Source organism: Mesocricetus auratus, unplaced genomic scaffold (genome assembly GCF_017639785.1).
Source record: "Mesocricetus auratus isolate SY011 unplaced genomic scaffold, BCM_Maur_2.0 Super-Scaffold_6730, whole genome shotgun sequence".
NCBI lineage: Eukaryota > Metazoa > Chordata > Mammalia > Rodentia > Cricetidae > Mesocricetus > Mesocricetus auratus.
In genome coordinates, this window is record NW_024429184.1 from 108,360,510 (window position 1) to 108,382,737 (window position 22,228).

The 22,228-nt window shown below is 43.6% G+C and overlaps 1 protein-coding gene across 2 annotated transcripts in view; it reads right to left on the bottom strand.

Annotated features, from left to right (window-relative positions):
- Window positions 1-21,192, bottom strand: part of Lvrn (laeverin) — a 55,179-nt gene extending 33,987 nt beyond the window's left edge. For both annotated transcript variants that reach the window (XM_005069136.3, XM_040741840.1), the window contains exons 1-4: window positions 20,354-21,192; window positions 9,181-9,323; window positions 7,397-7,536; window positions 780-906 (exon numbers count right to left, since the gene is read on the bottom strand). In XM_005069136.3, the coding sequence (XP_005069193.1) occupies window positions 780-906; window positions 7,397-7,536; window positions 9,181-9,323; window positions 20,354-21,054 (1,111 nt within the window). In that variant the 5' untranslated portion in view covers window positions 21,055-21,192. The remainder of the gene's footprint in view (window positions 1-779; window positions 907-7,396; window positions 7,537-9,180; window positions 9,324-20,353) is intronic.
- Between the last annotated feature and the right edge of the window lie 1,036 nt (window positions 21,193-22,228).

Genomic DNA, 22,228 nt, shown 5'->3' on the forward strand with positions numbered 1-22,228 from the left:
ATATGACAGGCAAACTGGGGTTTCTGCAGTTCTGCAGGCTTAAGCTGCTCCTCAGCCCTCTGCCCTTTATTCCCCCTAAGGCTCTGCAGAATCTCACATCCCAAATATTTTCTCCCCACCCTCTTCTGCTATCTGCCCATGTAGGCAGAGCATAGCGTTCTCAAGATTTCAGAAACATGGAGGAACAAAATAAATTTACATGACACGTGCAATTTAAGCAGAAGAAAAAAAATCGAGCAACTTTGTGCAACTTTCTGAGCTGAACGGCTTGCAAAACTTTACAGGCATACCATACAGATCTATGAGAGATAAAATAATTACACAAATCCTCAAGGATCATATCACACATGATCCTAATTTTTACGAAGAAATCTATAGATAACAATTAGTACTAGGTCAATGAATCACTGCTGAAGAACATCTAAAATCTTGCAAGCTTGCTAGCTGAAAGAATACAGAGCCCAGCACTGCACAGTGCTATATGTAAGTGTAAGAGAGCTTTAAAAGCTCCATCTAGAGTAGGAGTCACCAGAAACCCTCAAGGGAACTGAAATAAAAATGGTCTTGACTCACTAGATACAGAGCACCAGACAGAGAAAGCACAGTCAGATCTCTGTGTGTTTTGGAAACATCAAACACCATGGTGAATGAGGCTAATTCCAAAATAAAAGCTAAATGACTGCAATATACCCTTGAAGCTTCATTAATGTATCATGTGATTTCAACACAGGGCCTGCAGAACAAAAATATTGTGCACTGAAACTTTTTAAACGTTTCACCTGTTTTTGGAAGTGGATAACTGATATTAAACAAATCCTCCAGAAATGAGAAGATAGGACCTGTGATGTTCACAGCAAAGTCTACATTTCCATTTGCAATGTCGTCTTTTCGGGCCCAGACTCGTATCTAAATTAGAAAAATTAAACAATAATTAGGTAGAGCAATATTGGGCTTCAAAACGTGCTCATTTCAACTCCCTGCTACTGTGGAAGAAGCTGTGTGTGGTGGCTTGGGAATGGTCCCCACAGTCTCATATAGTGAATGCGTGGTCCCCAGTTTGTAGAATTGTTTAGGAAGGATTAGGAGGTGTGCCTTGTTGAGGAGGTGTGTCACTCTGGGATGAACTTTGATGCTTCAACAGATTTGCAACATTTCCAGTGTTCTCTCTCTGCTTCCTGCTAATGGATCAAGATGTGAACTTTCCGCTGTTCTCCTATTGCTTATGGTGTTTTGTCACAGTGAAAAAAAGCAATTAGGATAGCACTTGTAATATTTAAGCTCATATAGGTGCTGAGAAAATTCCAGAAGGCACAGCACTAGCAGTAATCCCCCAGAAGTATGTTACATTAATTTTTACTTTGAAAATCTATATTTACTGGTCAGACAAGAAGCTGCATGTAGAAGAATGAAAACAAGCCCCTATACATCACCCTGCACAAAATCAATTCCAAAAGAATCAAGGATATCAATGTAAGGCCAGACATCATGACTCCGATTGAAAAGAAAGTAAAGAATAGGCTTGAAATTATTGACCAGGAAGAGATCTCTGAACAGAACATTGATAGCATAGACATTAAGTAAATAGAACCTCATGAAGCTCAAAAGATGCTGATTTAAAAGAACATAATCATTCCTTTAAGCAAAGTAGCAGTCCACACAATAGGCAAAATAATTTCCAATTATAACAGAGTTAGCATCTGAAATATACAAAGAACTTAGAAAACTGAACATCAAGAAAACAAATAACCTAATTTTAAAACGGGATATAGAATAAGAGAGTTCGCAAAAGATGAAGCACAAATGGCTGAGAAATATTTTTCTAAATGTTTAATATCCTTAATCCCAGGAAAATTCAAATTAAAACTACTTTGAGATTTCATCTTACCCAGTCAGAATGAAGAAGATCAGTAAGACGAACAACAGCACATGATGGTGAGAATGTGGAGAAAGGGGAATACTTCACTGCTGGCTGATGTGAAAACTTGTACAATCTCTATGGGAGTCAGTGTAGAGTTTCCTCAAAAAGATGAAAATAGACCTACGAGATCCAGCCATGCCATTCTTGAGAATATACTAAAAGGACTCTGTATCTTACTACACAGATGCTTGCTTATAAATGTTCATAAAGCCAGAAGCTTGAAATAGCATATACATCCATAGACTGATGACTAGATAATGAAAATGGAACGCATTTACACAATGAAACATTATTCAACTGTTAAGAAAAATGAAATTATGAAACTTGCAGGTAAATGGGTAGAACTGGAGTCAACCATCGTAAGGTAACTCAGACCCCAAAAGACAAACACTGCCTGATCTTTTCTTATATGTGGGTGTTAGCTTTTAAGATTTAGATATGTATTTTTTTTTCAGAATATTCAGAGATTAGGTAACTAGTAAAGAACCAGGGAGTAGAGGAGATCTTCCAAAGAAGGGGAAATAGAATATGGTGTTATATGCAAAGAAGAAGCTAAACTAGGAGGATTAAATGGGACGGGTGATGGGAGAACAGGGTGAAGGAGAGATATGGGCAGGGTCAGCTAATAGTCAAGGTCTTTTGAAAGGCCTCCATGAATGAACGGCATCTCTTTGAGTTGTTAGTCAAGGCGGATACCATAGATTACCCTCAAACATTACATGCTATTGCCAATTATATTGATTACCCTCCACAACCTGACAATAAGACTTTATTGTTCATGGTAATACATACTTACATCACTGAACATAAAGAACTTGAGCTAATGCTCAACAAGAAGTTTCACCCCTATTGACTAATGTTCATAGTTCTGGAAGTTACTATACAGACTAGACTATCAGAAGAGAAAAGTAATCATCAAACTCATCCAGTTATGAACCCAGTGGCACAAATGTTATAGAAGTAACTAACTGCTTTTTGTTGGCTTTAGGGTCTGCTCCATGTCAAAAACCCATACCTGACACTAGAACCTGGGACTAGATAAGTCATGGGCCCTATAGGAAAACCTACTACTATTATTCTACTGAAGGACCATATTAATAAAAAAACTGCTAACACATATTGCTATGCCCATAGATCAATGTGTCACTGAACTCTTATCAGAGAAGCAGATGGTAATTAACACAAAGACATACAAGTGGATAACATGTGAACAGTGAGGACCATGGAGTAATCGGTCCTAAGTGGGATGTCTACATCACACTCCTCTATTGAAGGCCTGGGGATCTATTTGAAAATATACATGAAGAAACACGTATGCACTCACAGAGACTGTAACATTATGCACAAGACCTGCACAGGTTCAAGCCAGGCAAAAATCCCTGCACAAAGTCCTGCCCCTAGTCAAGAAGGTATTTTCAACTGGTACCTCCTGGGAGAGGGAAAGCGGGTTTTCCCACAGTGAGGGAGAACTATCAATCACACTCTATGGAGGGATTCCACGTTTTTGTGTGTGCTTTTCTTTTGTTGTGGTTTGATGTTTTTGCCTTTTTGGGTTTTGTTTTGTTTCATTTCCACGGTTAGATTTCTTGTTTGAGAGAGAGAAAGAACATGAAGCTGGGTGGGTAGGGAGGTGGGGAGGATCTGGGAACAGTTGGGAGAGAAGAAAGAATATAATCAAAATACAGCGTATGAACAAATTAAATAATAAGAGGTAATAAATATTTTTAAAATGTGTAATTCTGTAATTGCAGAATACTCCTTGTAGCTTCCATGTAAAAGAATACCTCACATCCTTCTTCCCTTTAAAAACATTCCAACGATCCAAAACAGAATTGCACTGTTAAGAGTGATGGCATACTGTATAACCAAATTTGAGCCTTGCAAATTTAGAATGGTTTAATACTTAAAGAATTATTAAAAATCATATTAAGTCCTCAAATTTTAAAAAGCCCTTGAAAAGTCTTATGATTTTAAACCTGTTGAAGCTAGTGAGTTATTGCAATGATATTCCCATGTTTGCTGGTAAAAGGCATCTCTGCCATTCAAAGTCCTTTTCACACAAGCATGCTGGTGTTTGGCACCCGAGAGTGAATCCCTGTAGCTTTCATGACTACACTCCTGTTTCAACCTGCAGGGTTATAGTGACGCAGAGTCACCGTATGCTCTTCAACTTTTCTCTCTGTAAGTAATTTTTAATAGGATAGGACTGAGAATTGCCAGTGCTGATGCCAAGGACGACACATGAAAACCAAAGTCCTTAGGACAAACGTTAGAGGTATGGGAATTACCAAGTGTGTCACATGAGCGTTGTTAACTTAAAAAATAAAGTGCAGCAGGGCGTTGGAAGACCAAAGTCCTTAGGACAAACGTTAGAGGTATGGGAATTACCAAGTGTGTCACATGAGCGTTGTTAACTTAAAAAATAAAATGAAGCAGGGCGGTGGTGGCGCAAACCTTTAATCCCAGCACTCAGAAGGCAGAGGCAGGAGGATCTCTGTGAGTTCGAGGCCAGCTTGGTCTACAGGGCGAGTTCCAGGACAGCCTCCAAAACAATACAGAGAAACCCTGTCTCGAAAAACCATAAATGAATAAACAAATAAATAAATAAATAAATGGAAATGCTCTCCGTAGAACATTATCCAAAAAGGGCAAGAAAAATGAAAAAAGAAAAAACCCAGCATAATACAGGCACATGCTTTCCAAGAACAGATTTATCTCACTGTGCTTTTATTTCTCTGGAAAGTTTGTCTTGAATTATGGGAGTTTTTAGTTATATCAGAGTTTGGGAATGTTCCTAGTTCACAAAATGCAACCACCTGTTTTTGAGGCTCCAGCATGAATTCCCTCACTGATTTCTCCCTCCCATGTGCTGCAGAGCCCCATTTAGTTGAGAAAGATGACTTCAGGCCTTGAATCTGCTTTTCCACTAAATTTATGGCTTCTGAGAACAAAGCTAAGAAGCTCACTCGACTTGGAAAAAAAAAACATTCTACAGGATGGAGATAGTGGATACAATCTGTGTTTTAGCTGTAGTCTTTTTCAAAATAATAGCCTCATCAATGAATACTTGCTCATTAATTTTAAGTTTAAGAACCTCCTCCCAAAATGACCATTCTGCACTCCCCTAAAGAAAGACAAATAATGGGAATTTCATATAGAATTGGGAGGGTGGGTAGCCCCAACGATGAAGCAAGAAACACAGGCCAATAAGGACCATCTTAGATGTATCTGAAAAGTTCTTTCAAAATCCCACCTGCCCCACCTGTGTGATCTAATAGCCGTCACTGGATGTGGCAGACCTAGACATCAGAGAGGATTGTTTTTGCCAATATCCATGCTGCCCAAGTCCTCCACGTTAGCCGTTCCCATCCCTACAGTGTGCTCTGTTTATGCTTTACATAGTCACACTAAATATCTTACCGAATGGGTAATTCAGGGATAAGCTGGACACCATCCCAGGCTTGAGTTTTGTTTACCTCAAAGAACACACGTTAGATTCAGTCACTTTGTAGTGCTCAGCCGTGGCCAAGCACAGCATTCCACTGATAAACTCGTCCCAAGACTCACTTTCTGGGCCAAGAGCATTAACTTTCTCTTGTTCCTTTTAGTTTCTATGGCAGCTGGCATTCTTTAAAATAGGGCGATCTTTGGGGAAGAAACTGATTTTATCCTTTCACAAGAATTACTAATTGAGAAGAGGACTGACCAGAAGCTATTTGGTGTGGGTGTGAGGGACCACCCTGGGTCTCTCACTATGGGAAATAAGAGGTCTGCTACTTCTTGCTAGGCTCAAGCCATGCTTCTAAATCATGCCCAAGCAGATTCACTGATCTATGCCATGGATTTCTGACTAGACCAGTGTTACATCTGTGAATGTCAAGGACCTCCTAGTAATTATTCAGCAAGAGGACCAGGGCTGGGAGCCAGCAGTTCAGGAAGATGATAAGCTGCTGCTTGCATCCAACACTGTGTAAGTGATTCATTAGGCTAGGAGGCCTGGGGTAGTGCCTTGGCTCGTTCTCACTCCCTTGATGAGCCTGACTCACCACCAGCCCTCTTGTCTCCACATGTCAATGATTTGAGCCTGGAAGATCTCAGGCCAGCCAGAGGGATGCTCAGATAACTGCACGGCTTGACCTTTCTCTCGAGCAAGCCAAGAAATCAGAACGAACTGGTGGGCATAAGACACTGGCCTTAGTTGCCTCCATATCCCATAGTAGGGAATAAGCAAGCGTGGAAGACAGCATCCGTGATGCTTTCTGAAAATCTTAGGCTGTCATGAGAATACAGCTAGACAAAAACTAAGAATTTCAGGACAAAACCTGCTCATCCCACTTTACGTGACTCTAGAGAAGTCTTGTGTGCCCAAAGCTATGGAACACCCACAGGGCCTAGCTCCTTAAAGGGAATGACAGTTAGCCTGCACACACCCCTCCAGTGACTCATGAGTGCCTTGCTTTTATTGTTCGGGCTGAGGCCATCCAGGTTGCTAAACACTTCGAATCTGATCTAGTAAGCAACATATCTCCCAGGGCTAGCCCAACCATTGTCTGTATACCCCTGCCCTCTAGGAAAGCAAAAACAGGAAGTGGGTGCTTAGAACCTACCTTGAGGACTGGGCTTAATGTACAGTCTACCATAGAAACAGTTACATAGAGCTATCATGGGAAAAAGCATCTTACCCCTCCCTACCACCCCATTTCTAAATTTAGTGAAAGGGGAGGAAACAGAATCTTACTATGTAGCCCAGGATGGCCTCAAACTCATGATCCTTGATGTCTCAGGTGCTGGAATTACAAGTGTGTTACCATACACAGCTTGTTACATCACATTCTGAGAAGCCACATTTCCATGGGACTTGGAAGGTTAGGGTTGGGTCAGGGTCAGGGTTATGGTTATGGTTAGGGTTAGGGTTAGGGTCAGGGTTAGGGTTAGGGTGAAGACGTTACATAGGTACAGTAGGCGAGCACCATGCAGCCAGCCCATTGTTCCTTATCTACAGGGTTAGTGTTAGGGTTAGGGTCAGGGTTATGGTTATGGTTAGGGTTAGGGTTAGGGTTAGAGTCAGGGTTATGGTTAGGGTTAGGATTAGGGTTAGGGTTAAAGGGAAGAGGGTTAGGGTTAGGGTAAGGGTCAGGGTTAGGGTTAGGGTCAGGGTCAGGGTCAAGGTCAGAGTTAGGGCCAGGGTCAGGGTCAGGGCTAGGGTTAGGGTCAGGGTCAGGGTTAGGGTTAGGGTCAGGATCAGGGTAAGTGTCAGGGTCAGGGTCAGGGTCAGGGTCAGGGTTAGGGTCAGGGTAAGGGTCAGGGCTAGGGTCAGGGCTAGGGTCAGGGCTAGGGTCAGGGTCAAGGTCAGAGTTAGGGTCAGGGTCAGGGTCAGGGTCAGGGTCAGGGTCAGGGGGAAGAGGTTACATAGGTACAGTAGGCGAGCACCATGCAGCCAGCCCATTGTTCCTTATCTACAGGCTCTTCCCTACTCACCTCCTTGCCTCTCTCAGTTCTGCTGACGTGGTCGAAATCACACACGGCAAGAGCGACGAGGTAAGTTGGCATGCGGGGTGTGGTGCGGAAGGCAGTGACCGTCCATCTACTTCCATTCACACTGACTCTTTCAGACTGACCTGGACGAATATTGTAGTTCAAACCGCTGTAAACCTAGATAATACACAACCTAGAAACAATTTGTCACGACAGCTGTCAACCAACCACTCCTTCCTAGATATTCCCTGTAGTCTGGGAGATCGGGTTTGTCTATCTAAGCCATCAACACTACATCAGGTCACCCTGAACCTTTGTCATCCCAGGATCTAAACACAAAGTTAACAATGAGGCAATACAAATGTTAATTACCCTGAAATATACACTATGAATCAAAAATATGCAAGATTATCACATTGTTCAGGAGTATTTATGTGTGTACATCTGAGTTTGTGTATGTGTGTACATGTGTTTATAGAGGTCAGCACTGGACATCTTGCTCAGATGTTCTCCATCTTGCCTTTTGAGACAGGGACTCTAAACCTGGAGCTCCCCAGTTCAGCTAGACTGACTGCCAGCAAGACCCCAGGGAACCCGCCACCTCTGCCTCCCCAGCACTGAAATTACAGTTGTACTCCACCATGCCCAGCTTTTTACATGAGTGCTGGAGATCAAACTCAGATCCTTCTGCTTGTGTGGTAAGCACTTGCTGACCAATATTTTCTATTATAATGATGACTACTCCACTATTACCATTACCTACTGCATATATATATCAAATCATCATACTTTATCCCATAAAGCTATACAGTTGTTATAATGATTTTTAAATAAATAAAAAGTACATTTGAAGGACCCAAAGATGGGATCGTAGGCCTGAATCAGCATCCTGAGTGATGAGAGCTTAACAAAATGAATGTCAAAGCCATGAGCACTGTAAATTTTCTGCCCAGTTGATTCCATTTCTGTCCATCTATTTCCATCTCCTAGTTTAGCACACTTCCCGCAGCATTTAATCTAGAGCTGCCTGAGTCCAAGTGAATCAGAAACTACAATTCCACCTTTATCGGGTTTCAGAGGTAGCAGCAGCAGCAGCAGCAGCAGTCTGGAGCCTAAAGCTGGAATCGCAAACTCAAATGTTGGTGAGGACCAGTCATCTGAGATGTCACTGCGTAGTATATAGTAACAAGGAAACTGAGGCAGCTTATGGTGGCTCAGGCCCAGTCTTTTAGAAGTCATCTGAGATGTCACTGCGTAGTATATAGTAACAAGGAAACTGAGGCAGCTTATGGTGGCTCAGGCCCAGTCTTTTAGAAGCTACCTGTTCTCAGCTTTCATTCATTATAGTCATATAAATGCTGCAGGTCCAGTGTTAGTTGAGCATTAGAGTTACCAAGGAAACAAAGGTCTAGATTTTTACATTATATCTCTGGATCTCTAAAAGTTAAAACCAATGCAGTCAAGATAAGCAAACCACCCAAGGTGAATAAAACACATGTATGTATGTGCTGAGATCAACTACACCAGCCTGTTATCAGTAAGGGCCCACAGTTGAAGCACTAAGTAACGGGCAGGTCCTCAGCATGTAGAGACAGTATCATGTCCCCAGATCTCCGTACAGAAAGAATAGGTATTTATCTTCTCTAGGTGTGAAGGTTCCATACTTGTCTCATGTGACCGCTCTCCACAGTTACAACAGATGAAAGCTACTAACACACTTCCTAGAGAAGCAGACATGAAAGCTAATGTTTTCTCATGTTTGTACAATGGCAGGACACATCACTTACCTAGCTGTGGCATATTGGAAAGAGCCACATACCCAGGATGGTGAATAATTGTAATGTTAAACGTTGCCTTCAGAGCTGGCTCATCGAAACAGGGGAAAACACTCCTGGCAAACGTCGGCTCCATTTGAGATGCAATCAAGGCTCTGAAATACATTTGGGGAATTTTTTCTTAGATCAATGGAAATACACAAACACATACACACACTCTCTCTCTCTATATATATATATATGTATATGTATATTCATATATATGTATGTGTATGTATATATGTATGTATATATATCCAATTCATATATATATGTATACATATATATATATATATATCCAATTCCTATAGCATCTTAGGGTTCTTAGGGTTTACAACACAAAATAAAAATGATCTCTTTAACTTTCAACCACAAAATAAATTTTGTATTCTTGCATCACAAACCTTTTATAAGGAAAACAGGAACAAACATAAGCATGGAATGTCAGTCTTTGGAAAACTAGGATGGCTTCTTTGAGAATTGTTTGTTGCTTTCATCTGTCACCAAGGGGCGAGTCAGTCTGAAGAATGTGGTTTTTTTTTTCTTTTTTCCCCTCTTTCTCAAATGTTCCCGCTTCCTTCTAATTGAAAACTTACAGTTCTATTTTGGACCCCTCTGGGGGTAAACCGTATGGGCACACCCACTGAACATTATGTCCTTCAGTTACAGATAGATTTTCCACATCCCTACTCTGGCTTCTCCTACGTCCATGGAAAGATACAAAGAATGACACACTGCCGTGGTGCACTGGTGATTTATAGCAGAAAGTTAGGAACAAATCCATGATGTCAGGTTCACTCCCAGCACATCCTTCCTGAGTGTCTGAAGGGCATGGCTCTCAGCAAACAGCTTTCTCCTCAGTCGTGTTAATTCCATTTGCCAAGACTTGGTGACCCGGGAACCTGGCTGGAGAGGACAATGGTGAATGTGAACCTCCCTTCCAACTGAGGTCCCAGGCTGCCATCTGTCATATGTTGACTCTTGCTTCAGGCCCAATTCATAGATAAATAAAGCCAAACATCTTGAGAGGGCCTGCTCCACTCATTTTTCACCTTTGCAAATCAATCTTCCACTGCAAAAGAGCCTCTCCACTTAATTAAAAAAAATGCACAGCTCTAGGAGGGGCATTAAAGTAGCGGAGACATTCAGAAACCTTTCATGAAAAATAAGAAAAACCCATCTTACAGACAGCCCACTGGAGATGTCCAACTTTACTGTGGCAAAGCTATAATTTGCAACCAGCCTGTTTTGTCCTGCTCATTTCCCTCATTTTATTATAGCCTTGCTTGTGCAGGCTGGAAGGAAGCCTGTGGTTCCACAGTAGCCAGTTTGGCTACAAGACCTGGTCATTCTGCTACCGACTGAGCCATTGTGGGGAAGTCACATATTGGAGCTTAACACTCTACTAAAGGTGTTGTTACTTGAGTGCACATATTATTTCATGTATTATTAGTAGACAACTTAATAAGAAATCACCTGTGATCCCTCCATCTTCCAACCTGACAAGCCATCCTCAATACTGATAACGTTTAGAAGAGACCCAAGAGTCACTAACTTATGGGTGAGTTGATCATTAGTGACAAACTCAGCCCCAAAGTTGTCAAAATTACAGCTGATCACAAACTGAACACAAATCATCTTTCTCTCCCCAACTACAAATGACCAGAAGCTGGGAGGAGGGAGCAGTTCTGTCTTTCTTTTTCGTTTTTGTTTGTGTCATTTACAACAGAGAAGTTGAATTAGCAGCTGCTAATTAGCACCGCTCTGGGGCTGTTATAGAATATAGGCAGCTTTATTAATATATACAGGGACCATGAAGTACTTTTGCCGTGTGTGCTACAGTCAAAATTGCCTGTCTTAAGACTTGGATTGCTGTGTTTGAGTGGAGAAACAATGAAATAACATTGTGTATTGTTTTTCAGTCACCTGAGTTCTCCATTCCTATGAGCAAAATAAAAATAATTAAAGCCATGCAACTTTAAGAAATGTGCTTAAAGTCTCTAGGGACCTTTTTTTTAATAAAATATGTGGATGGGATGAAATGATCTGAATGGCCACTGAGATTTCTAACAGCATGATTCTGAGAGGCAGGATGAAAAGAGGGCTAAACTTACCTAACAAAATGTAGACAAAGCCTATGAAGTGGCCCTGTTTAAGTCACCTGGAGACCACAGGAGGAGCCCCCTCAAGGGTTCACCCATGCTCCTTGGAAAGTCCATACCCTAAAGCTGTAGAACAGACTGAACATACGGTGCTGTATTAGTACCAAAGGCACATCTCTTTATAGAGTGCATCTTCAGATAACCTGGAAGCCAAGTGCTGAACACAAGCCACAAAAAGAGAAATCTGACAGCATGTCCTCTGCCATGACTTCACAAAGTTTATGACAATCAAGGAGGCTGCAAGATGGGTAACAGGAAGAACAGCTCCACGTTAGCAACTAAGCACAGCAAATGCTCTAAGTCCGTGACTCAAGCCTCCCGAGGAGTGAAAGGAAAGGGCTTCTCCTGGGCTTTTCTGTTGCCCTGGAAACAGCTGGAGAAAAGTCCCTACTACTCACAGCCCTTGTGACTCTTCATCTTTGCTGCAAAGGCCAGAGGCAAGCAGCAGCCATGTGATCTTGTATGCCACACCTGGGAATCTCACAGTGAGTGTCTTTACCTTCTGGCTCCGTCGGTGGAGAGAGAAGTGTCAAGCCTTTCCTAGCACAAGATGATCTACCATTCTGTCTTCCCTCTAAGTTTCATGGAATCATACTATTAGGGTGTCTAATAAGTCTCTGTTTGCAGTGGTCAGCTGGTGAAGGAATTACTGTAGGGGGATTTGTTTTCTAGAGATTCAGTACTGTAGAATATCTTTCCCTTCTTATTGCCTTGCTCTAGAATCATGACCTCACCACTCTCTGGAGCTAGAAGGCATCTTTATGGTCAAGATCTTCTTTATGCACTTGGAGAATGAGTCTATTTCCATTGAAAAGATACCAATTGCATGCACTCAGTAAATCATTTCATTCCAAATTATTTTATTAACTCCATATGTCTACATCTTCTGTTAATAAGTGCTAAATAACAGAGCTGGTCAGAGATTAAGTAAAATTCTTAAGAGTTATGATACCACACTCCTAAAATATTTTCATGTAACACACACCCAGAAATCAAAATGTTTAGTAGAGCCAGATGTTCAACCACTGGACTGTGGTTCAAGGGTTTTCCCATGAATCATGTTTGTTTGTTACTTGTGTAAGTGAATCTGGAGACTATAGTTTTTACCAAGCAACAAAATATAACAGCTGCAGAATTCCAAAGAAAGATGCCAAATTAAGTTAGGAAGCTCTTCAAAGCAAATGGCCATGAGAGTCAGAAAGTTCATCTTTGGACAGCTCAGACATAAGAGGCCACAGTAGAGTCAAGGAGTGAAGAGGAGCCAGGAAAGAGAAGTCTTAGCAGGCAATGGGTCCAGGAGTTGGAAGGAGGCACCAAGCTCTACCCTTGGGCTAATGGAGAGGAGACACTCAGAAAGCAGGACCAATATTCCTTAAAGCTGAAAGAGGGAAGGCTGGTGCTCACTCACCCTAAAAACAACTGAAGCTGCCCAGAGCCTGGGCTCTGCTCCTACCCACTAAGAGGAGACTGAACAGCTGGCTGCTTCAGAGGCAGAGCCGGAAGCAGACTGCTGTCTCCAGATACATGGCAGTGCTAGGCAAGGGAAGGATGAATGCCGTCAGTAGAACTTTGGGGCCCCAGACACTGTGAACCATAGTGGGTGCTTCCTGGGATCCTGTCCAATAGAGCCACCTAGAAGAGGATGAAGCAGTGAAAAGACACATTGCCCGCTTTTTGGACTGAGGAACCAGTGAAGTGACTACACAGACAGACCAATAAGAGAATCTCCAGCTAAGCCAAGGGATGTATGGGAGAAAGACAAATGGCAAAGAAAGCTAGGAAGTGTCAAAAGAGATATATGTGTTAGGAAAATAAGGCATCTGCTAGGCCAGAGCAAGCAAATGACAAGAAGACTAGTTCCAGTAAAAAGTACATACTCTGTAACCTCTTCTTGCAGTGCCTGCCTCACCAGACCGCTATGATGTTGGAACAGCGGTTATTAAGATGGACAAGGAGGAATGGAAGCATAAAATCAAGAGATGGATAGCTGCACCTGCCCCACTGCAGGCACCCATCACGAATCAGGTCCTGGAGCTGGGAGGAAGGATGCTGGGGGAGAGGGCAGCATCAACAGCAAATACATTTACTGTAAGCCTCTCTAGGTTTTGTTTCTGACTATATCTATTACTTAGTGATTGCCAATCATCTGTCGCTTGGAGCCAGAGGGGTCAAGGATACCAAAAGAACACGGTCCACAGAATAAGCTAACCTGGCTTCAGAGAGACTCACAGAGACTAAATCGATAGTCAGGGAGCCTGTGGGTCTTCTGCATATATGCTATGATTACGCAGCTTGATGTTCTTGTGAGGCTCCTAACAGTGGGAGTGGGGGTGTCTCTGACTCTCTGCCTGCTCTTGGAACCCTTTCTACCTACTGGGTTGCCTCATCCAACCTTGATATGAGGGTTTGTCTTGTTGTAACTTGCTATGCCGTGTTTGGTTGATATCCCTGGGAGGACTGCCCTTTTCTGAAGGGGAATGGAGGAGGAATGGATCTGGTACAGAGGTGAAGTAGGGTGGTGGGGAATGGGAGAAGTGGCGGGCAGTAGGGCGGGGACTGCAGTCATAATGCAATATATGGGAAAAGAATAAATTAATTTTAAAAAGAAACACAGAACCATATGAGCTTCACAAGGTGAAAAGATGGAAATGTAACTCCATACATTAAACTGTGAAGAACAGTGGAGATATGCTAACCACGTTTGTTTTCAAAAGCTGCAGGATGGCTAGCAAAATTACCTCCCAGAAAAACCATTAGTCACACAAAATATGAGTTCAACACTTATCCCAGCTATGAAATTACCTCCTTCCTCCTTCTTCATCAACATCATGTGCCTGGCATTAATAGCTCACTGACTTTGTTTTGAGATATGCAAATTCTTTCCCAGTATTGCTCAATTTCCTATTCTGAGAGTGCCTCATACTTTCAGCACTGTGTAAGATTTCTTAGCGTAAAACACAATTTCAAGGAAGTCTTTTAAAACCCTGTTCACCCTGCCTTATTCTGATCATGTTACTGTCCCCTTTATTTGATCGCAATGAAGATCAGAATTTTGTACAACTCTTCTGGAATTTCTTCCCTAGAGCTTTCTCATTTCCTTTCTCTAACTTTCTCCCATCTGCTTCTTATCTTTTATCAGGTGAATAGCATTTTCAGAATGCAGGAATGTTTCTAAGAATCCAAGACTATGGTTGTACGTTTGTTCTAATCAAATGGAAAAGTGGGGACCAGTGAGGTGACTCAGTAGGTTAAGATATTCACTGCCAAGCCAGATGACACTAGTTTCATCCCCAGGACTCATAAGTGGAAGAAAGCCAACTCCCAAAAGTCATTTCCTGAGCTTCATACACACACAAACACATGCACGGAGTAAATAAATTTAATTTTTAAAAAAGAAACTTGAATGGTTTTAAAGTACAAAAGAATTTTTGAAAGTCCAACATCTTAATTTACAGATATGACTCTCATCCCAAGGAACTTAGAACAAGCAAGTGGATGCCAGCATCGATGCTTCTGCTTCCAGGTACGACGTAATTGGGAATAAAAATAGTAAAGCATGCTTATGAATAAAACATTTCTAAAGGTAATTGATTTTTTTTTAAGACGGGGTCTCATTATGTAGCCCTGGCCGGCCTTGAATTCACAGAAATCTGCCTGTCTCTGCCTCCAGAGTGCTGGAATTAAAAGGATATACTGCCACGCCTAGCTCTGAAAGCTAGCTAAAGAAGACTTAAATAAGTTAGTGAACTAAAGAGGCCCTACTGTTAAAAAAAAGTTGTAGAGTCAGCTTGAAAACAAGGCTTGGTCTCAGTCAGCTTGAAAACAAGGCTCAAGAAGTTCAAAGAGGCCACCAAGTAACTCGTGTCTGAGTGAGATAGATACAGAAAAACCAGCACTCCTAATTGAAATGACTTAGACAGAAAGGCCTGCCAATACCAAGTGTTGGCAAATATATGGAGCAACTAGAATTCTCTGATACTACTGATGAAAATTGTAAGTGGTCAAATACCTTGGAAAACAACTTAGGTTCTTCAAACATCTCCCTACCATACAATCCAGCCATTCTACCTTTGATATAGTATTTACTCAAAAGAGGTGAAATTACATAAAGATTTGTATGTGGATATTTCTGGAAGATTTCTTTGTAATAGCCACAACTGGAAATAATGTGTGTGTGAGAACAAATGGAAACTCCTTAATATTACCATATGTGGGTTAAAAGTAAAAGATACATGGTGGAAACATCAGGAATTAGAAAGCTGGGGTGAGAAACACTGGAGAAGGCAGGTGTAGAATGTGTTCTGCCCTGGGCAGCCTTTTGGAAGCTTCTGTGGGCAGGTCAAGAAGGAGCTGGCATTTTTGTTTGCTTTGTTTTTTGAGACAGGGTTTCTCTGTGTAACAGCTCTGGTTGGTAGACCAGGCTGGCCTCGAACTCACAGAGATCCATCTGCCTCTGCCTCCTGAGTTAAAGGTGGAACTGGCATTCTTGTTGTATATGCTACAACAGAAGGTGACCACAAGCAGCTGGTATTGTTTTAAATATTATTTCCTCAGTGCCTGCCTGTAATTCCAGCACTTGGAAAGATGAGGTGAGAGGATAGCGAACTGTAGGCCAGTCTTGACAGAACAGTAAAAGCCTGTCTCAAAACAAAATTAAAAAATACCTTCTAGCATCCATTCTTGCCTTACATATGCCTTGCAAACCATCAGTACAGAAGCAGCTACAAAGACTGTCATAACAAATATTGTTACAGTATCACCCTACCAAAGTTACTTCAATGGCTCCCGCTGGTCCACCAGGAATTAGTGATACAAACAAGGGTTTACTTCGTGATACAAACAAGTGTGGGGCAAGGTCATCTTCAAGGAGCAGAAAGGATTCCCAGTATTGTTTGACTGGTGGGATTTTATCTGCAGGAACTTACTTCATAAAGGGTTTCTTCTTTCAAATGACCAGAGTCACGTTGTACCTATTCTGTTCTTTAGAATAGGTTTAGAATGTTTGGTTGACACATGTAGTACATACAAAAACAAACAAAAAACAGATTTTTATGATGAAGTGACCATCACCAACTGAACCAATGTCTTTCCATATACAGACATAATATACATCCTCTTCAATGGGCTCCAAAGGTCAGCAGCATGTGTACAATGCAGAGTTGGTAGCAGGATTGTTTTATGGAGTTCTCGATAATTGCTTAGAAGCTGTGTTGAAACAGACTGCTATCACTCAGGTTTCATGCTGGGTGGTTAGATACTGGTAGGCTGTCACCAAAATTTACTTTCCAGAACTCAAAAGTATAAAACAAACTGTCTGAAACCAATTTCTTCAGAGTCTGGAATCTGTATTTTCACTCATGACACAGAAAAGAATGCAAGCTCATCAATTAGAGGATCTTTGTTGCTACTGTGTAAATCAACCTTCTTCCTGCGAAAAGTCAATTCCAAACCCAAACTTCTTTTCAAGGACTTACCAGTTCTTTAGGATAAGAAATCTAAGCTCCATCTTTCTACTCCCAGATGTCACAGTGAAAAAGAAAAAGAAAGAGGAGAATTCTCAAAACGTGAAGAATTCTCATACTACCAGATTGATATGATTGCATTTTCTGGACTGGTGTGACTTGAGTATCATTCCTTCACAATGATCAAGGCTCAGTGGTTCCCAACAGTGCTAAGACCCTCTTCTGGGCTCCTATGTGTTCAGCCCATCCCCTAAGCCTAGATAAACTGCCTTTGAAGCTATCTTTGACAATGACTTCTATAGTGTCTGCCACAATGGTTGTTTTCATTCTTGGCACAGTGTAACTATCCAGCCAGTACCCTCCACCCACATGAGAAATTCTAGACCCTTCAGACGTCTAAGGAACCACAGGAACCATTTGCATTGTTTACGGCCCATGACCTACCACACTTCTATTCTGTGAATGAGAAGCCACTCTGGTAGCACCAGGCTAACAAGGCTCCGTTGGAACTGCTTTGCCTGTACTCGTACATAGTTCTGGATTACTCTGACCTCAAGGTTCGTCTACAGTCAACATGGAGGAAGCAAACATGTTCTGAGGTGTGGCTCAGGCCTTCATTTATTTTCATATTGTGACTGTCTTCCTACTCAGACTCCCCCAGTCTGTGTTGGTTCATTGCCTGGAAACACTTTCTAAGAAACTACCATCGCTCTGTGAGTTTGAGGCCAGCCTGGTCTACAGAGTGAGTTCCAGGACAGCCTCCAAAGCTACAGAGAAACCCTGTCTCGAAAAACCAAAAAAAAAGAAACTACCATCGGGGGACAGGAGTGATAAAGGACTGAGCAGCAGGCTGCTTTTCCAGAGGACCTGGGTTTGATTCCAGGCGCCCAGGTGGTCAGCATTTATAACTCCAGTCCTCGGAGACCAGATGCCCTCTTCTGGCTTCCGTGGGCACCAGGTAAGCACATAGTGCACAGACATGTGCAGGCAAAACATGCATACACATAAAAGAAAATAAGCTTATTTTAAACATGCTACACATAAAAGAAATTAGTTTCACAGGGAAATTTGTCTGAGGGTCATGTCCTTGTCAAGCATAGGAGATTGGAGAGTAAAGATACTTGCTCTCTCCATCCCCCCCTCCTCTAAGCCTTCCTCCCTGCAGTAAAGGTGCTCACCAACCTCATCATTCAGTAACCTCTTAATACAAAGGGTAAGACATTAAGGCTGGGTCATTATTAAAAGTCAATCAATATAATATGCTATATTTAGAGTCCAAAGAAGTAAAATCATATAATCACAAAAAATTTAAGCAGAAAAAGCATTGCATAAAATTCAACGTCCATTCATACAAAAACATATCATACAAAAATCAGAGCAGAACAGAATATCCTCACTTTGATAACTTATATAACAAATACAGTTATATAAGCGTCTATACTAAAACTCCATACCTCTTCACTGGAAACTCCCCACTCTCCAGCCCCTTGTGTTTTCCTCCGCAGACTTCTTAGGCTCCTTTGTACCAATTTCTGTGTTTGGATAACAAGGAGTGTAACCCCTGAAAGGGTTAAGCTGACCTGCCTCCTGCAGGCACCACACACAGCTCAAGTCCTGTGCCAGGCACTGATAGGTCTCCCTGTCTCATCTCATTGTCACAATGTTCTAAAGTTGACTGTGATCATGTCTATTCCAGAGATGGAGGAACAGACTTGGGGTGCAGTGACAAGTTCAGCTGACACAGCTCATTTTCAACCACAGTGCCTGGTCAGCTCCCACAGTTCTCTGCGCCACCAGCCATCATTGTGTCCAGGTTCTTTGTGACACTGGCTTCAAGCATTTTTTTTTTTGTCTAGACGTAGAAGAATAACAACTTGCTGGTGATATCTCTTCAGAAACCCCAATTCTAGAACTCTCTCTGGGCTTCGATGTTCTGAAAAATCTGGCTTCTCTTGACTGGCACAATAGGAAAATGGACAGGGACTCCTAGGTTAGCTTGTCTGGGCATGGCCCACCGGGACAGAGAGAAGGAAGCAAGCCAAGATTTGTGGATAATAGAACCCCTACCAACCGTGCCCTGCATTTCAGCTCTTTCTTCTATGGGATTAAGGCAAAGTTGTGTCAGACTGTTCTCAGTGAAGCAGACCTGTCATTCTTAAGAGGCAATCTCAAGTTGTTTTTCAAAAATTGATGCACTGAAAACGGAAAACCAAACACATTGTCCTTTCAAAGTTAAGACCGCATATCCACTTAGGCAACTCATTGACTTTATTTAAGACCTTTGAAGCTTTGAAGCATGTGTAAGAGGCGGATTAGCATGTACTTCCGTGTGGTTCCCGCCCCCAGCATCTAAGAACGTTTTTCTCTAATAAAGGGTCAAGTGCAGGAAGGTGTGAGGACAGCAAATGATCAACCCTCCAATGGGTGAAGGGAGGAAGTTATCGTTCATTTTCACAACATTGGCAGGGTTTCCTAGTGTGACCTCAGGGCGCCAAGAGAAGCTTCTCGGGGAGTGTCTGGAAACGCCCCCTGTCGGAGACATTCTCACAAGCGAGTGAGTATAAGAACATATTTACAGTTACATGGGCTGGCAAATCCCAACAGAGGAATTCCAGAAGTGCCGGGCTCTGAAGTTTGGCAGAATGCACCAGCTGCCACACATGGCCAGCAAAAGGAAATGAGGGCCTGGCAGTCGTGGAACAGATAAATGAATTGTTATTCTGAAGTTTTGGGGAAACCTTAGTAAAACCAACAACAAACAGGATAGGATACGGGGACAGGCAACCTGCTGTGGCTGTGTTTGTAGAGCCACGGCTAGCCTGGTTAGATGGAGCGAGGCAGAGCAAAGCTTAGTGCCCAGGGCTCAGGGAGCAGAGAATCTTACACGGAAGAGGGATGCTTCTAGCTCCTTCTAGCTCCTCCAGCTCTAAGGCCAGAAGGCAGTTTCACCCTTTGGTGGGGCATGGGTTCCAACAGTTGTGTTTCTAGGCAGTTCTCAGGGATTAACAGTTGTTGGTCAAAGTACTAATCCTTAAAAGGGGAAGAATGTGTTTAGACAGCTAGAATTTTCTAGGTAGTTACAAAGGCTTTTTGTTTTGTTTTTGCTTTTTGTTTTTGGAGACAGGGTTTCTCTGTGGCTTTGGAGACTGTCCTGGAACTAGCTCTTGTAGACCAGGCTGGTCTCGAACTCACAGAGATCCGCCTGTCTCTGCCTCCCGAGTGCTGGTATTAAAGGCGTGCGCCACCACCGCCCGGCCTGATAAAGGCTCTCTTAAAACAACAACAAAGTGATAAACTCCGGAGGTGAAAACAACCTCAGTGTGGATGGGCTGGGAAGTAACAAGAGAAGAGCGGGTTCTCAACCATCTTTATTCCTAGCAGTTGCAGAGGAAGAGGAACAAGGAACCCTTTGCCTTGGGCTCTGGGAGAGGAGAAAACGTCTTTTCTCGGGGCAGAAGGTGCATCACACAGATGAACACTGCTGGGTGGGGATGCATGCGGGACTGTGCCACAAACCCTTACCTGTGCTCGCCCTGGTCGAAGTAGAAGTTCAGGAAGAGCCCCTCTGAAGCGTGCTGAAGCACTCGGCCAGAGAAAGAGAGGTCCAGCTCATATCTGCTCCCTGGCTGCAAGGCCCGGCCCAAGTCCAGCACCATGTACTGCGTGTCCAGAGCGAACCACACATTGTCCACAGGCACTCGACCTGCACCGGCGTTCCTAGTGCCTAAGGCCAGGGGACCCCACACTTCCACTCGCTTGTATTCCAGTAAGAAGCTGTGCAGCAACAGTCTCGAGGTGGCCACTGTGCAGCGTACAGTGATGTTCACGCGACCTGTGAAAGTCAAACTCGACGTGGACAGGTCATCCGGCCGTAGCCGGGGCCACAGCTCCAGATCATAGTGAAGCGGGACAAGCCAGGGAGGCAGGCGCAGATGTTCCCAGGGCCCCGATGGGGGTCTCCAGTCTTTCGAGGTGGTGGCCACCGCTGGCTCACGCGCAGCATCTGGTGTTGGGGTTGGTGGCGCCTGCTCCTGGCCGCCAAAAGTGATTAACTCAGTGTCCTTCACCCCCGGGCTATGCTGCTCCAAAGGCTGGACGCGTGCGCAGTTGCCATACAGGGCAGCCAGAGCCACCAGCACCAGCAAGAGCGCAGCCGTCAGCCCGGCCAGCAGGAGAGCCACCCCGCGGCTCACATAGATGCCCGAGCTGGAAGGGGGGCTCATGTCGGGAGTCTGGGGTGGGCGAGATGGGAGACTTGAGGCGGCGGCAGCAGGTCAAACCCAGGACGGGATGTGCAGCAATGGGACCCCTTCCTAGTCCCTCCTCCTCCTCGGGAAGACTGGGACTGAAGAAGGCGGCTAGGACCATGGTTTTCCCCTCCTCTAACCAGATCCAGATCCCTGCCTACCTACCCCCGCCCCACCAGAGACAGGGAGGAAGGGCGGACCCTCACCAGGGCGCACGCCTCTTTGGTCCTTGCGGGGGAGGCACCATCAAACCGTCGACACGTTTTGGGGATTAAGGAACCGGCTGGAGTGTGAGCTGTCACTTGCAGGTGTAGGAAAGGATCAGGTTCGTGAGTGAGGGGCTGGGATGGGGTTTTGATGATGTTCTCTGAACTGTAAAGAGCAACCACGGCGTAGTAGGCGTAGTAACATCTGAACCAAAGCTGAAGTCCCCAAGTCCCTATTAGATTAAACAGCGAACGCACGTGCTCAGACAGCAAGCGTGAGCTTGGAAGTTTTGCTGGCTCTGGGGACCAAAATCGAAGCAAATCAAACAAACGAAACTAGGGAGCAGGGAGCTATAGGAGGGAGGCAAGTTGATGACAGCCTCCAACACCTTAGGTCCGCAACTTTGCCTGGAGCAGAATCTGGATCTCTGCTTCCCCTCAAGAGAAAAGGAACTCCTGCTTGTAAAATCCGATCCCACAAACAAAGAAGATAAAGCCATCTCTCCACCCAGAAACCGAGAGGCTGAACTGTTTTTTGGCGGAGCCCAGATTAGTGAGCTCTTTGGCACGTCAGGCATCTGTTTGCTATTTAGCCTGTGTGCCTGGGTGGGTTCACTGCTCGTGAGTCCTGTCCGCCTGGGTGGGTTCACTGCTCGTGAGTCCTGTCCAATCCTGGGTCGGCAGGCACAAAGCTGGTGGGCCAATTGGAAAAACAAACAAACAAACAAACAAAACATGGTTAAAGATCTGTTGAAGGCTGAAGATTCACTTCAGAGTATCCAGTCTCTTCTTTTCCCCTCCAGAGCCCGTTGGGGAAAAGGCTGTTGCCTGGTAGCTATAGAAGAGAATTAGCATCCTGTGGTGCCCTAATTTTTCCAGTGATAAAATCCTTCCAGATGAGGGTGGACGATGGTGAACCTCGCGGGAAATGTGTGTTTCCTCTC